We start from the raw sequence: 17360 nt of genomic DNA, 5'->3' as shown, positions 1-17360 counted from the left end.
TGATAAATAATGGTAATTTGATTTTTCTTAGCATGTTTTGTCCTGTGTTTTATTCGACTTTTGAAAGAATAAGAGGGCAATGCAGGAAACCAGGTTGGTAGACTACTAAAAAAACTACTAAATAATAAACGAGTCATATATGCATGCAATAACGTGGTACATTTAATATGTACTACATGTTACATGTTGTGTTTTTCCTTAATGATACAGAATCAATGGGTGTGGGTGAGACGTTAGTCCACTATCCCCGCCCCTTTCCAATCTGATTGATGGAAAATGGAAAGAGGGCGGGGCCTGGCCCCTCAACTGAACAGCTGGAGACTAGGCTCGGTGTATTTGGGAAGGAAGAGGGTTTGTGGTTAACAACGCCACCAGGACTGGGCGCGCAACAGCGCTGTGACAAGACATCTATAAGCCACAGGAAGGAGGAAAACCACCTTCGTCTGTTTCATTTGATCTTTAATTATTTTAAAATGTATAATAATCTGAAAGCAGGCATTAAATGAAACAATACAACCGAATTTAAAGTTCAAATCAATGGTACAGGAGGGTATTATGTCCAGGACGCCTTCCACCTCAACCCAGGAAATCCAGATGGACATGTTCGACCACCACGGCTCTCACGCTCAGGTAAGAGAGAAAGAATGACACTATTCACGCTATTTAAGAATGACAGAGTGAAAAACACAGATTTTGTTTATTGCTAGGTTTAGTGGTTATCAGCCGTAGCTCGTATAGTGGTTACTTGGCAACAAGACTGCATCTTTGCGCTCGCGCTCGCCACAAGGTCTTTTAAAAGTGCGCTGCTAGAAAATAAGCAACTGAAAGTTGTTTATGCATGAGCTGCATTGTTTTGAATAGGGATATTTGTTTAATTATAAAGTGCATTTAGTGGGATAAGATTATTTCATCACCTAGCCCCTGTTCACTCTGTCTCTCTAGACAGCTGGCCTACCAGAGTCTTGCATATTTTATGACAGTCTATTCTGCTGATAAGTTATGAACCTTCACACTTAAACAAGAGATCGCTTTTTTGTTCACGTCTGATTTTAGAGCAGGGCTAATGTCATGAGCCGTTTAAGTTGATTAAAAGTGCTGTCTGATAGACTTAGTGCTAGAAAGATGATGTCAATATAAGCTATAAAACGTGATGTCATCCTATAGCGCTTTCACCTTGGTGATTTTACCACAAACCATGCCCACACGGACCCACCAGTGACTTATTATATATATTTACCAGACCATCTATCCATCCATCCAACCACCTATTCATCCATCCACCTATCCATCCGTCCATCCATCTATCTATCTATCTATCTATCTATCTATCTATCTATCTATCTATCTATCTATCTATCTATCTATCTATCTATCTATCTATCCATCCATCCATCCATCCATCCATCCATCCATCCATCCATCTATCTATCTATCTGGGTCAAAAAGCAGACGTCCCATTTTTTAAGTGCATCAAATAAAATGTAAAAAAGTGAATTTATATGCAGCATATTAAATGGAAGTAAAGTGTTTTCTTTAATGTTTCAAATAACTTTTGTGAAAGTAAAATGTCAAAAATATGGGTGAAATAATGTCCCATCCTCATTTAGTTTAGCTGATATATTTATGTGAAAATAAAACAACATACTTATGCTGACCTGTACTTATTAAAATGTATATGTAAGAATAAATGATCTTACTAAATTGTATTATATTTAAAGTGATTAAAAACTGACAAATGGATAAATCCTAGTGCTTTGAAGGATAGTGGGAAAGATTGGTAAAGAAATTTCAATTTATTAGTCTATACTAACTGTGATCTCAGTGTTTGTTTTCCCAAGTCAAATTGAAAAAGATTGAAAAGAAGTCACTCCTTACATTCTTTTAATCTCTTACTGTTTGCAAAATTACCATTTGCTGCCAAAAAAGTACCAAAAAAAAAACACCATCCCAATCACAATTTAGTCAAATTTTCTTTTATCTTTTTCTATGCAGTCCAGCTCATAAGTTTGCATTCCCCTTGCAGAATATGCAAAATGTTAATAAGTTTAACAAAATACCAGACATCATGAAAATTGCATGTTATTTTCTCATTTGGCACTGTCACTACTCAAGACAAAATAATAATTGAATTGATAGAAAAAATAAACTGTTTTGAAATAGCTGTTCATGAGCCCATTGTTTGTCCTGAGCAGTTAAACTGTCCACTGTTCTTTGAAAAAAATCCTCCAAGTCCTGCAAATTCTTTGGTTTTCCAGCATCTTCTGTATATCTGACCTCTTTCTAACAGTGACTGTTTGATTTTAAGATCCATCCTTTTAGCACAGCTGAGCGACTCATGCATTACAAAAGGTGAAAACATTTACTGATGCTTCTCTCTGGCTCTGCCTTTTTCTCTGTTTGTTTCAGAAGATGGTTGATGTATGAATGTACACTCATCACCCTGTTCAGCACGGCTTATTACTGTGTGTGTGGTGTGTGGATGGATGTTTCAGTAGTGTTTCTGAAGGCTAGGGCTGTATTTATATAATGGTCTTTATGTAATGCGGTAGCGTGAATGTGTGTGACCTGTGCCGTGGAGAGGTGCTCAGTCTGAATCATGTCTATACATAGCTGTGAGGAGGCAGAGTGTTGAGAAGCGAGTGTGTACGTGTGTGAGAGCAAACTGGTTAAGTACAGAAAATAAAAGTGTATTTCTGTTGTATTTTTGTTTAGTGTAGGACAAAAAGTGGGTATTTAATGTAGTGTTTAATTGGATTTAAGTCTTCTCTTCTCTTCTCTTCTCTTCTCTTCTCTTCTCTTCTCTTCTCTTCCTGATAAACTAGTGATGATACTGTGTAACTCTAAAATCATTCCTCCTGACCTGCCCCATGGCACAGCTTTCCCCCGTTAATTACCTAATTAGCCTCAGAAACTGTTTGTCAACAGGAAATCTCTCATCACCATAGTAATACATCCCTCCTACCTCCCTTGACATTTTGCTGGCTTTTCTCAGATCTGGTTTTGTCGTATATTAGCATTTCCAGCTTCTCTTAAAGTGTTGTGTTGGATAAAAGTATAGGTGGTGCCAAAAATTCAAGAATGTTATTTTAGTGTTGTTATTGTTTACTAAAACTGCATTTTACTTCCATTATGAGATGTGTTTCTGAGTGAAACACATTTAAGAAGGAAAATGTAGTGGACGACCTGATTTTATCCTGTAGCAATAGATTGGATCATGGCAAACAAGAATCCAGCCGAGTAGTTTTTATTTCAGTTGAAGTTTTTACTATATGTATGTTTTTACTATATATGTATTTATTTCTAAATTATTTTAACCATTTCTCTTTTTTTAAGTAATATTTTTGGGCTTTAATGCCTTTAATGGACAGGAGGCAGAGAGATTGGGAGGAGAGAAGTGAGTGGATTCAGCAAAGTACTTCGAGACGGGAATTGAACTCAGGTTGCTGTGAGCACAACTGTGCTATATATCTGCACACTAAATACGAGGCTATTAGTACTGACTTTAAACATTTCTTTAATGGGAATATTGCAAACAAGTGATTTATGCAGAACAAGCCCAGGATTATGCTTTAAAGAAGTAAACTGGGTTAACTGATTTTATGTTGACTTTAATAATATTGAAATGCATTATCGAAGGGAAAAAAGTATTTCTAGTGTCTGGTTTATATATAACAATAACTTGCAATGGCAGTGCTCAGTAATGCCTTTTTGTGACTGTCACGTCTATTATGAACATTCTATGATGATGCTGAAGTAATGTAGACAGTGTGGTTCTGTCCTGTTCTGTTTGGTTTTAAATGAATGTTTTATGATTTCACTGGTACTGATAGAGGCAAGACCTTGGGATATTACCAATATTGGGAAAGATGTGGCATTGTGGTTTGATTTATGCATAAAGGATTTCATATTTGTATATTTCAGACATTCAAGCAAAAATGTTATACAGCACCTTTCAGATGCTCTTCCCTATAAAGCAATTATGATAGTGTCAACTGTCTGGACCCTGTATGACCCCTAGATAATAACTTTCCAATCCCATTTAGTTGTGTTTAATTTTTTCTGTTAAAGTGCTTTTTCACATCCCAACTTTAAGCCAGTAATTCGGAGTTGGTTCCCTGAAAGGTCTAAACCAAGGTTCCTCAGATCTTGTCATGGAGGGCCAATGTGCTGCAGATTTTGGCTCCAACCATGATCAAACTCACAGACCTATAATTTTTTTTTTTTTAAATGGATCAGCTGGACGCCTTTGATTTTTGGGGGTTCGTTCTGTATCTACAACATCGGTCTCAGTGGGATACCCCAGCCACACCTGTCTCTCCCGGTGGGATGGCCGACTTTGGACTGGGGTCTACAGACAGGAGGACCACCAGCCCAGCACCACTGCACAATATGGCCACCAGCCCAGCGCCACGGTGCAAGATGGCCGCCAGCCAAGCACCACGGCTCAATATGGCCGCCAGCCCAGCGCCACAGCACAAGATGGCCGCCAGCCCAGAGCCACAGCACAAGATGGCCGCCGGCCCAGCGCCACTGCACAAGATCCCACTGTGTAGGTCTTCGGCGCCGCCCTGGTGGGCTCCTGTCCCGACCGCACGGCTGTGGTGGTCTTCTGCGCCGCCCTGGTGGGCTTCTGTTTCGACCGCATGGATGTAGTGGTCTTCTGCGCCGCCCTGGGGGGTTTCTGTCTCGACCGCACGGATGTGGTGGTCTTCTGCGCCGCCCTGGGGGGTTTCTGTCTCGACCGCGTGGCTCCAGTTCCACCTTGCTCCACCCTGGATTCCTGCCCTGTCGGTTCAGCCCTGGGCCCCTTAACTTTCTGTTCTCTCCTGGCCTTGTGTTTTGTTGTTGTTTTTGTTTTTGTTTTTAGTTTTTGCACTTCCTGTCTCTGTTTCCCTCTGTTGCCTGGCCCTCCGTCCCTCCCCCTGGTCCTCCGCCGGTCCACCTCCCTCCTGGTCTCTGTGTTCCTTGGGTTGTTCTTATGTTCGGGTGGAGCATCTGGTAGCTGCTCCGTAGAGGAGAGGGTAATGTCACGGTGTCTGGTCTGTGTTTCCCTGGGTCTCCACTAGTGGTCTCACTTCCCCATAGGCACCTCACCACAGGCACTACAATTCCCACAAGGCCTTGTCCCTTCATCACAGTAATTGCACTCCTATTAATTGCACTCAGGTGTCTTCACTTCATAGTCATTACCCTGCCTATTTAAACCGGTCTGTTTCTGTTTGTTTCATGGAGTCCTTACTTTCCGTCACCTAGTTTCCTCGCGTTCCCTTGTGGTTCTAGTTTCTTGTTTCTTGTTTCCTGTTTGTTTTGTTTTTGGATGGATGTTTCTGGTTATGAACTTTTGCCTGTTTTTGGATTTTGATTTTGGATTACCCAATAAAACTCACACTGCTCTTGTATCTCTCGTCTCCTGTGTTCCCGATTGTTATAGCATCGCACGGTTCGACGCATGCGCAATGTAGCCCCGTGCTCAGTTTCACCTCAGACAGTGTCACGCGAACATACAAATAGACAGTAAAAGTGGAGTAATGAGTGCTGCAGAAATGGCAAGTGGAGGAGATAATGAAGGCTGCCCGGAGTTGGCGAATGCCCCCGAGTCATTAATCCGGTTGGTGGGAACATTTTGGATTTCATGTTACTTATGATGACAACGGAAATAAAACAGAAGATGGAACTGCAGCTGTGTGCAAGCATTGTGCAAAATGCATTCAATATGCTAATAGCAACACTTCTAATATGACATGACTTCTTATATGATGTTCATTTGGATGACATCAAACGCCAGTGTGTCGTTAAACATAAACAGGAGAGAGCCGGTTAGGAAACAACTTCTACTGTCCACAGCATTTACGCAACCTCTCAGTGATAAGTCGGACAGGGCAATAGCCATAACTAAAGCATTGGGGATGTTTACAGCTAAATATATGCAACCGTACTGCGTGATTGAGTGTGAAGGATTTCGTCAGCTGATGAACCCAGACAGCAAGCAGTTCTTGGGATCTGGGCCGACACTGCTTGTTGTCTGGGAATGTACTCGAGCCACGGTATAATATTCCCTTTCACCCAAAACTTCGTCACCACTGTAATTCCAAAACTGTATGACGAGACACGAGGAGAAATTCAAAAAAGAATTGTCCGACACAGCCCACGTAGCTCTCACTACAGGTGGATGGACCTCCAGGCCCACTGAAAGTTTCCTCATGGTGACCGCTCACTATATTACTTCGGAGTGGGAAATTAGCATTTTTGTTTTTAATATTTAAATATATACAGTGGTACTTTAATCTCTAGTTTCCAATTACTGCACTTTAATTTCAAGTGAAAGAAATGTATCCTCACTCTCAGGGAATAGAATCATTGTATATACGGTTCTTCTGTTAAGATAGTTAAACTTATGCTTGACTTTATGATTATGGCCTTTGCTATTGTTATAGTCTCCTTATATTATGTTATTACATTATATTATATATTTATATTTAAAGTATTTTGACTTGTTTGAAAGACAGAGCTTTAAGAGTTCCTCTCTTTTTCTTATATATATATATATTATTATTATTTATTTTCTTTTTTGCAATAGCCTTTTAAGCAAGCTATTGTGAATTTGAAATATGTGTGATAAAAAAAGGCCTTCTATTTTGTTTTATTAATTTCGTTTTGTATTTATTTTGTTAAATTTATATCTAGCATATTTTCAAAGTTCGCTGTGTTTATTTATTTAATGGTAAAGTTATTTCCTAGTTAATCATTTGGTGCATGTGTGCAGGAGGCCTAGCCTGCGTTTAAAAACTGAGGTGCCACTAGTTGTGGTTTTGTTTTAACGGTTAATGTTTTATAACGCTAATAAAAAAAATTCCCAATGTTTTTGTCATGTGTGGTGCTTTGGTTTAGCATCGGTTACTTCATATTATTTAAACAAAATCATGTTTAAAATCTGTTATTCTGGATGTTAACTTGAAAAATATTTAGTCTGAATACCTTTTTGTGTACATTTTTCACAAGCTCTGAGATAAAGTCCATGGGAGCGGGCAGGAGTGGAACACATAGGTTGGGGAGCGGGCGAGCCTGGTCATACATTCAGTGATATAGTCCCACACAGGGCTCTACAATGGAGCTCCGATATTACGATTTACCATGGCAAAAACAAGTCTGCCTACTTCAGACTCAATACAAGTTAAATCCTTATCACTGTTATAAGATCACAGGTGAAAACTGGCAGAACGGTATGTTATTGAACTAAATAGGCTATTCATTTTCATGGTATCTCACAGGCAAAAAAAAAAAAATATATATATATATATATATAAAAATAATAATAAAAATTTAAGTGGATTTTACAGATGATTTGCCAATAGGGTAAGAAAAGTACGGCAGCGGCTATTTACACTAAGTGTTAAAATCGTGATATATTTTATTTGCCATATAGAAGTAGCAGTTCTTTGCAACAGGCTAAGTGTAAATAATAATTAGATGCTATTTATACTTTATACTGGCAGATGCATACTAGGCCTATTTGCACCTCAGTATTGTTGTACATTAAGAGGATGCAATAATAACAGATTATAAATAATTATATTTATAAAAATTATAAGTACTTTTTTCATTATTAAACACTCGTTAGGCACTTTACTTTCACTTTTACAACATTTTCTCCACTAGTGGTCTTAATCCCCATAGACACCTCACCGCAGGCACTACAATTCCCACAAGGCCTTGTCCCTTCATCACAGTAATTGCACTCCTGTTAACCTGTTTACTGTCACCCTGTCCCGAATACGGGATGCCTACGTTGACTATACTATATTACAATCAAATCTAATCTAATCTTGACAAACTATATATCGTTGGAAAGGTCTAAGACTCCCAAATATATGTTTTACCAATATTTTTTGTTAAAAATTATGTAGGAAAAGTAATAGACTAATTTATGACAAGAGTGCACCCTCAGAAATCTACATTACAAAAGGAGTTTTGACCTTTGTTTAAAAAAAAGACTTCTTTCGTTGCCTTTTTTTCTATCACATTTTAGAAATCATCAGAAGTTATATATCGACTGAAAACTTAAAATCTCAAAATTCATCCTTTAAAACCCATTTTAAAATCAGACATTGCATTACCATGTAAATGGCACATAAAAATCATGTTACAAAATGTTTTCAGTCATGAATTATAAAAATTTAGGTTTGTATCATGCACATTCAAGTCTATCTTCAAAAACGTGAGTGACAGTTAAGGGGTTTTAATTGCACTCAGGTGTCTTCACTTCATAGTCATTACCCTGCCTATTTAAACCGGTCTGTTTCTGTTTGTTTCATGGAGTCCTTACTTTCCGTCACCTAGTTTCCTCGCGGTCCCTTGTGGTTCTAGTTTCTTGTTCCTCTTTGTTTTGTTTTTGGATGGATGTTTCTGATTATGACCTTTTGCCTGTTTTTGGATTTTGATTTTGGATTACCCAATAAAACTCACACTGCTCTTGGATCTCTAGTCTCCTGTGTTCCCGATCGTTACAGATGGACACACGAACCGAGACAAGCTTTTTTTTTTTTTTTTTTCATGTACCATGCCACCCCTAATATAAATATATTTATTTATTTATTTATATATTTATTTATATATATATATATATATATATATATATATATATTAGTGGTGGGCATAGATTAATTTTTTAAATCTAGATTAATCTCACTGTAGATTAATCTAGATTAAAATTGCTCATTTGAATTCTGCCGAAGACATTCAGAATATGTGTGCTACCCAAATAAAATAATGACTAACAGTAACGTTAAGTCTTTGAGAACGGGTTTCTCAAGCCAGGTGGTGCATTAGACCAGGGGCTCATCTCCTGTTTCCAAAATGCATCACAAACTGCTTGAGAAAGCTGTAAACGAATTCCACATTGCACAAGGTGCAAACAACCTTACGCCTGTTTCACACATAATCCGTCTGCAGTACGTATGCGTTTCATATTTTTTTACGCACCCATGTAAACGGATTCCAGCGTTCACACGGTTGCGGTCCGTCAGTGCGTTCCAGAAGCGTTGTGTCTGCAGCAGTGCAGCGATCGTTCATGTACAGTAGCGGACTGCAAACGCGACCTGTGTGAAAGCACATCGAGTCCATGCTGCTTCTGCACCACATATGAAATGCACACGGACTGCATACTCACTGCAGACGGATTATGTGTGAAACATGCGTGCGTCTTGTCGAGGTTTCCATTGGGAAGCTTCTTTAAAAAAAAAAAAATTCCCTTAAGCAAACCCGGCGGCATCTTAGCTGCATCCATGTTAGCACGTCACGTTTGATGTGGGAATTTCACAGTAGGCATACACACAGGTTTAAAGACATGTTCTCACCCCCTACAGATTCTGCTAGGTATACATCCGCGCTAAAATATCAAGGTGAAAGTCATCATAGCTCGCGTAGTATAGACCCAGCTCCCAACCCAACTTTGAGAATAGATTAATGGCGATATTTTTTTAATCGCCCAATAAGAGTCTCACGTTAATGCCAATAACGGCCCACCACTAATATATATTGTTGTAGAGATTTAGACATTTTACCTGATTAAAAGGGGAAGGAGTCGTGGGTTTCAGGTAAAGAAAAACAATGGTTTTTCCAAGCATTTGTGTCAGAAAGCTTGTGTGTATCTCTGTTAATGCAGGTTTTGATCATATTACAGTGTTGCCTGATCTATCAGGGTCTTTTAGTGCCATCAAACCCAATTAGCCTTCTTCTGGTCTCCATGGCAATGGAGTCTGGCGCCTATGAATGCCACATAGAGGGCTCTGCCGAGGGCAGCCAGGCCATTGGCCAATGTTATGGCCAATCAGATTACTGATTTCCAGAGAACACTGGGGGAAATGAGTAATTATGGGTAATCATATCTGGACACAGAGACAGGGCCTAAAATCCACATTGTATGTGTGTGTGTGTGTGAGTGAGCACGAATACAAAAAAGTGTCTATTCTTTTCTAATTCCTTTCTCTCTAATGTTTCAGGGGAAGTATGCAAAGAGGAAGAGCCGTTTCAAACGTTCAGATGGCAGCACCTCCTCAGACACAACTTCTAACAGCTTTGTCCGACAGGTAAGATGCCCAAATTTCTTTCACTCTTGCCTCAGTCGCAGAAGTCATGTGAGGTATAATTCCCCTTTTTGAACCATCATGCACCATGTAATCTAGTTCTTAGATTTTCAGCATCCATTTTAAAACTGTTACATGCATTTATAGATGCATTTTGCTGTTGATCTGTGGGTGTTCGTGCAGATCTTCTCTTTTTCATGTGGCTATTTTAAAGTGGGTGATTCTTTTCTATACCCACTGTATGTGTATATATATATATATATATGCACACACAATGGATGCTTAATATTTTTGTGGAAACCATGATACACTTTTCAAGAGAACAGAACTGAAATATAGAAATCCTTTGTACAATTTTAAATGTAATATATCAATTTTAAATGTAAAAATATACATTTTTAATGCATTAAATAAGTATTAATTTCTATTAAAAATATTTTTACTATAAGCAAACCTTAAAATAGTGTATTTTGAATACGCATGTTTGTGAATGAATGTGCATGTTTAATTCTACTATTTTTTACACCAAAATTGCCTTTGCCATCATTTAGCATTCACCTGAAGGAAATTCCTAAGTACAGAAATGGATTAATTAATAGTTTAATAATTCTGTTAAATGGGATCTTTAGTGAATCTCAAAACGAAGATCCATTTGTCATACTAGTTTATTTTATATATATATATATATATATATATATATATATATATATATATATATATATATATTCATGTTGTGATGTCAAAATTCAGTTTTAACTTTTAAAACAATTGATTTTAGGTTTTAGATTTTTTTATATAGAAAAAAAAAACAGAATTAACTGCATCAGTTAATGGGCTTTGAAAGTAATTATTGGCTTATCATTTTGGTCATAAATATAATATTGGTGCAACCCTAAATGTAATCAGGTCCTGTAGTAGGCAGTATATAGTTCGTATCAAGTTCTTTTTCTTTGTATTTTTCTTTTTCTGTCAACCTGACATTTTCAGCAATGTTTCTGTGTCACGCAGTACTCATAGGCCCTGCTGTACGACATTTGCCCATCCACAAGGGGTTTCATGCTAAAGTACCTCCTCCCCTCCTCCTTCCCTGGGGGAACTTTACCCCCACCCTAATGCAGAATGGAAAGGTTGAGTCCTGCCCATCTTCAAATATACGTGTGCATAAAATGTATTCTTCTTACATGTGTACCTTCAAAGGTGAAGATATTTAGTGCTCCTGTAAGGATGCACTTTAGAAGATTCATGAATATTTATGATTGTTTAGTACGTTTCCGTGTGTGTCTGCCCCCTCTTTGGCAGCTGAAAATATGAAAACCTGTGTAGGCCTTGGTCTCATACACGCCCACACATATACACATATGAACAAATACACACACACACACACACAGTTGTGCTCTTATACTGGCCAGGTTTCCATGGTGACTGGGCCCTGAATCTCCCCGCAGCATGCTGCACAGTCGGAAGAGGAGGAGGCAAATGGATTATTGTGCTTGTGTATATAGCTCGTGTGTGTGTGTGTGTGTGTGTGTGTGTACTGGTATATATGGTTTATGAGTACACAAATGTATCCCCGTAAAGCAAAAGGCTTAAAAAAACATAAAAATGTTTTATGAAATTCAAAAATTGCCAGTAGTTTTCTATAAGGGGTAAGTTTAGGTGTAGGGCGAAAGAAAATACAGTTTGTACAGTATAAAAACCATTACTCCTATAGAGATTCCCCGTAACCGCAAGTGTGTGTGTGTGTGTGTGTGTGTGTGTGTGTGTGTGTGTGTGTTTGTATGGATGTGTAGGCCGATATGTTGATTGCTGACAAAAACGTGTGGTAGCAACCAGGTCCATATCAGTCCCACTGTCAGATACACACACATTATTGTGTTGTGAGTTAATGGGTGTTGTTCTCAAGCCAGAGATTATTAGGATGAGACCCCTGAATAATTGACTCCCTTATCCCCACTGGCTCTCCTGATGGATCGCTCTGTAATTTTCCCATTAGGTTTGGATGCTATTAGATCAGATCTCCGTGGTTTTGGTGCTGAGGTAGAGTGCTTCTTGGCTCTCTGAGGACTGGCTGGTTTGTTTGATCACGGCTTCAAATGGCAGCTGCACAACAGAACATCACCTCACATTTCCCTTTATGCCATGGTCACACCTGATGTCACACAAAAGCCGCTGCGTGCTATCTGCTTCAGTGCATGTGTGTGTGTTTGCACGTGTTTGCATGAGTTGTTTACTGTGTTTGTTCGTCTGGGTTATATCTGTTTTGTCTGGAGTGGCACTTTTATATTTATCTCTATGGTTTTATTGCTGGATAAATACAAGCGTTCCCAGTCCATTTATTAAGTTAGTTATGGTTTTTGTATTATATTTTAGTCTTTCCACCTTCTGTCTGTACCTGATAATTAAACAATATGTTTTTGCAACAGCACTTTTAAAGGAATAGTTCCCCCAAAATTGGAAATTCACAGAAAATGTACTCACCCTCAGGCTGTCCAAGATGTAGATGAGTTTTGCATTACATTACTTGCACTCCAATGGATCCTCTGTAGTGAATGGGTGTCGTCAGAATGAGAGTCTGGGTCCCAATGTTCAGACTATCCATCCTAAATACTATGTGACATTAAAGCATAGTTGAAAAGAGTAGCCTATGCCAAAAGTCCCCGTATGGTCTACTATTTCAGGGAGATATTTGAAGTGTGGATCCATCCACATCCTAATATGACCCACAGTCCTTTGCGTTTTGACTAATGATTTGGTTGAGAACTACAATCATGAAAAAAAAATAATAATTAAAAGATGGTGGATGCGCGCGACCAACGGTTAAGTAGAGAGGCTTAAAAAAAGGGGTTTGAGTTACTAATAATCAACATTTAACCTGGTAAAAAAGTATTTATTTATTTAATGTTGTCTGTGTTATATTTCATCTGCAACAGCAATGTAAACTTTTATAAACATCCGTTTGGTCGTTAACTTTTAAATGCATTATTATAAATAAAATATGAGTAGAGTTCTACTCTAGATTAACATGCTACTTCTCTCTCTCAGATATGGTAGGAAGTTAAATGAAATGTGGAGGATATAAACAGTGACAAGATGACTGACAGGCCAGTTTACAGTGACAGGATCTGTGTAACTATATGCAACAGAGCAGTCCGTTAAAGAAGCAATTGTATGACGTTATAGTAGGTCAAGCTTGCCTACTCTTCTACCTCACAACAAAAATAAATAAATACTCTTCTACCTCACACTCAAAAGTGTATAAATTTTTTCCTCACCAAAAAAGTTCATACTTTAAGGTCATGGTGTACGTTGGCACATTGGGAAGCAGTGTGAATGTGGTGAAGTGACGGGTGAGTGGTGTTGAACAGGAAGTTCCTGCGGGTCAAAGGTCGCCCTCTAGTGGTTCTGATGAGCACATACCCATTGAGGATGCCAGCATATAGTGTACACTGGGACTCTGAAAGTCTAAATTTATGCTGTATTTTCAATGACTGAGGCCAATAACTGCACTGCATAAGATTATACACAGTTGCAGGAAAATTATGTGAATATTGGAAGTTTAAAGAAAATGTGGATTTTACCATAAATTTCCGCATAAATTGAATATAAAATTTGAACTGATTTTCAATTATTTCACAACAATAGACAAACACAATTGGCTCAAGCAAACAGTAGAAAACAATCATACATTTTCAAAACAAAAACAAATGCTTCTGCAGGCACTGTTATTGACCGATAATCTCAAAATGTTCAAATATTACCCGGTTTATCAGTCAGCTTATCACTATTAACAAGGGCACACGCAGGTGATTTTGAACTAAATGAAGCAGTTCTACTTGAGTGAGTCAACCTCAGGTGGAGTGACTGACTAAATGGTGTGTGGGATCCACCGGTAACAGACACAATGAGACAGGTGGCCTTCTGTCAGAGAGGGGATCCTTTAAAAGGGTCTCTCACTATCTCCTTCTTTCTTTCTTTCTTTCTTTCTTTCTTTCTTTCTTTCTGTCTCTGACGTTTACTTTCCCACTCTATACCGGAGCTAAACATGGGAGAGTCTGAGTGAGAGAGAGAGAGAGAGAGAGAGATCTGCCCCTGCCTGTCACAGCTAAATTTAACCCCTCAGTCTGCAAATGTAGCACAAGTCCTGCAATTTGACCCCCCTACCCCTCCCCAATTCTCTCTCTCTCTCCCTCTCTCTTTACTGCCTTCAACTTGGAAAATGAGTACAAGTTTCAGCTGTGTGTGTGTTTGTGTGTGTGTGTGTGTTTGTGAGTGTCAGAATGAGCCAGGAGGGGGTGATGAGGTTAGCAGAGCAATTGGTCAATCCCTGACACACACGTATAGTCCCCTGGCTAACTTTTGCAACACACACCCATCACGGCTACACACACATTAATACAAACCCTCGTGTGACATACACACACATCGTGTTCAGCCTGAACTCTGATCTTTGGGTGTGACTCTGTGTTACCGTGGCAAGGAGCGAGTGCCATGGAGACCAACGCACGGATTCAGAGGCCCGCTATGGTAAGAAACACCCGGAAATGTCCATGTGAGTTTGTGTGGTGGTTAATTAAGCATACTATTAACTGTGTCAAAAAAAACTACCTTGGAAATATGGATCTTTTCTTATCAATCTTGCACCTTCTCTGTACCTCTTTCTCCTTTTATTGTCTCCCTCTCTCTGTCTCTCTCTCTCCTTCTCTCTCTCCTTCTGTCTCTCTCATGCTGTGGTTTGATTCCATTTTGGGCTGGGCAGCTGCTTAGGCCTGCTGGGTTTAAATTAGACCTCCAGCACTGCTCAGGGTTAGCTGGTACTGGCTGCCTTGTCACAGGGCCCTTTGCCTGGGTTTCCGTCTGGTCTTTGCACCCATGCAGTGTTATTATGTAACCAAATCACGTGTACCAACTAACAGAGGTGTTCATAAAGTCATTATAGAACTGCATCGAATGTGATCTATTATGTTTTGACAATGCTAATTATGTTTACTGAGCTTTTAAAGGAGCTTTTTGTTGAGGTGGAATGATAAATATCAGTGAAAACATATCTTTGCAGGTGTCTTTTCAGGCAACATTGAGTTGAATCGCTAGATGAGCCTTTCACAACCATCTTGAGCATTTAAAATGCTAAAATGCTGTGATGGAATGTGAAAGAGCAGGTGAAAAGCTGAAGGAAAATCTATGTATTTGGTAAAAAATCGGGTCTTTTGAGTCATCAACAGGTTTAGTCTTACTGTCTTTTCACTGCAGCTTATTAATCTCTAAATGTGATCTGGCATTAAATGTGTCTTTTCAAGTTTGATGGTCAGATTCTGTGGAATAATAAAGCTGTGATTTATTGCTAAGGTGGCTTGAAGATTTCTGAGTGTCCAGGATCAGACTGATGCAGATTGTGAAGGCTGGTATCAGATGCTTGCTTGAGCAAACAGAATTCAGGGTTTGTTCAGAAGCATCCTAATCTTCGCTGTAGGGGTCAGTGCATTCATACATGAATATTATCTGCTTGTATGCATGTGCTTACCATTATTTGTCATTCTGTGTAGACTGTTCACTTAATACCCGGAACATTTCAGCTGTGTGTCATAAGGACAAATAATGCATAATTTGTCCATGTAGTGCTTTGGCAACAAATTAATTCAGAAGCATATGGTTTTGTTGCACATTTCCAGAAGCGACATGCATTGTGACTCTCTCACGTTACACTCTGTACTGAACTCTGTAAACAGTAAAAGTACGTAAACTGATCCACATGTTATTTTAAACATCAGTGAAGCAAACAGTATGTTGTATGATCCTCTGTTTGTTTCTTTTATCAGAATCACTGCGGGGGTTAAACACTTTGATATGGACGCCCAGACATAGTGATTCACTTGCCCCCTTTCTGAATTGTAAAAGGCAGTCATTTATATGTGTAAAACCCTACTTGTAACGTGAAATATAACTCTAACACTGTAACTATAACTATATGTAACACTGTGAGTCCTGGTAAATATAAACCTCAAGAGAATCATAAAACTATTGTGATTAATCTCATGATTTTAGACTTTTAGTCTTTTGAAAGTTATTTAGAAAGCAGAATAAAACCATAATACTGATTAGTTGATATTACCCAAATTCTATAAAACAATTTAACTTGTTTGTCTGTTTATTTATTTATTGTTGTGTTATGTTTGTATAGCGCTTTTTTCAAATTTCTTTAAACATCTTTGAAGTAGAAAATCTCAACCACCAGTGTCAAACTGGATGTGAAAAATAAAAATCTTAAAACTTTTGGAAAACATAATTTGGAAAGAACTTACACTGTTTATTTTTCTACTCACCATTAGAGTACTGTATAGTTGTATAACCCTGAAGAAGAAACATTTTGGAAAAATATGAAGTTTGATAACAGATAGTTTGAAAATGTATTTAAATGTGTTTTGAATACTTCCATTTTAAGTGTAAGTACTGTAACCATGATTTTTTTAAACTGAGAAGTTATTTGATGTAGTAATCTGCATTTTTTTATCTTAACATACACTGAACACACTGAAAACTGCCAAACACATAGGCGGCTGACAGTTACACAAACCAGGGCCGAGGTGCAAATACCAGAATTAATGCAATGAGAGATTGCATGAAGCATGAGTGCACAAAAATGAGTAAATGAATGAAATCTGGGATTATTTCAACTGTGATTAGTTATTATTAAACTTAGGAACCAAAAAAATGATTTTTAATTTCTTAATAACCTAAATAAATTTCCATTCACTGGATCTTTTCTATTAGCTGGTTAGCATTGTTCAGCACTGTGCCTGAAAGGTATTTTCTGTGATATTTTTAATAGAACTTTCTAATTGTTGTGTAATTAATTTCCTTTCTACATGGTCATAATAAAAGGTTATCTTCTTAAGGGGAGACACTGCAGGCAAAAACGCTGTTTTTTTCAAGCACCTGTCAATTTTGAGATTTTTGGCTTTTCATAAAGTGCTTTTTCAAACTAGTGGAAGGAAAACATCCAAAAGACACCATTAAGTGTTTCTTTTATAGCACTTTATCTGTTTGTGTCAATAGATTTCAATTACAATACATATTTCTCTATTGTAAGTATTACAATACATATTGTCTGTATTCAGGCTGTTTTCTCAACGTGAGGTTTTTCTCCAACACTGAGCCATAAATCTCCACTTCAGTAGCACTTTCACACACCAAACATTACATTTTTATTCTTGTTTATATTCTAAAGGTTTTTACAGAGGGATTTGTTCATATATATTTTCCTTGATTATATACAACATTTTA

At 38.1% G+C, this 17360-nt stretch overlaps 1 protein-coding gene across 7 annotated transcripts in view; it reads left to right on the top strand.

Annotated features, from left to right (window-relative positions):
• The first annotated feature begins 314 nt into the window (after positions 1–314).
• LOC132149021 (voltage-dependent L-type calcium channel subunit beta-1-like) overlaps positions 315–17360 on the top strand; it is a 42155-nt gene continuing 25109 nt past the window's right edge. The window contains exons 1-2 of one of the 7 annotated variants that reach the window (XM_059557911.1): positions 315–630; positions 9999–10085. In XM_059557911.1, coding sequence (XP_059413894.1) covers positions 538–630; positions 9999–10085 — 180 coding nt within the window. In that variant the 5' untranslated portion in view covers positions 315–537. Of the gene's footprint in view, positions 631–9998; positions 10086–14379; positions 14607–17360 lie in introns of those variants that run through there. The other 6 variants (XM_059557912.1, XM_059557906.1, XM_059557907.1 and 3 more) reach the window with 6 other exon arrangements.

This window comes from Carassius carassius, chromosome 9, assembly GCF_963082965.1.
Source record: "Carassius carassius chromosome 9, fCarCar2.1, whole genome shotgun sequence".
Lineage (NCBI taxonomy): Eukaryota > Metazoa > Chordata > Actinopteri > Cypriniformes > Cyprinidae > Carassius > Carassius carassius.
Note: the sequence above shows the minus strand (reverse complement) of the source record. Positions and strands in the feature narration are given on the sequence as shown.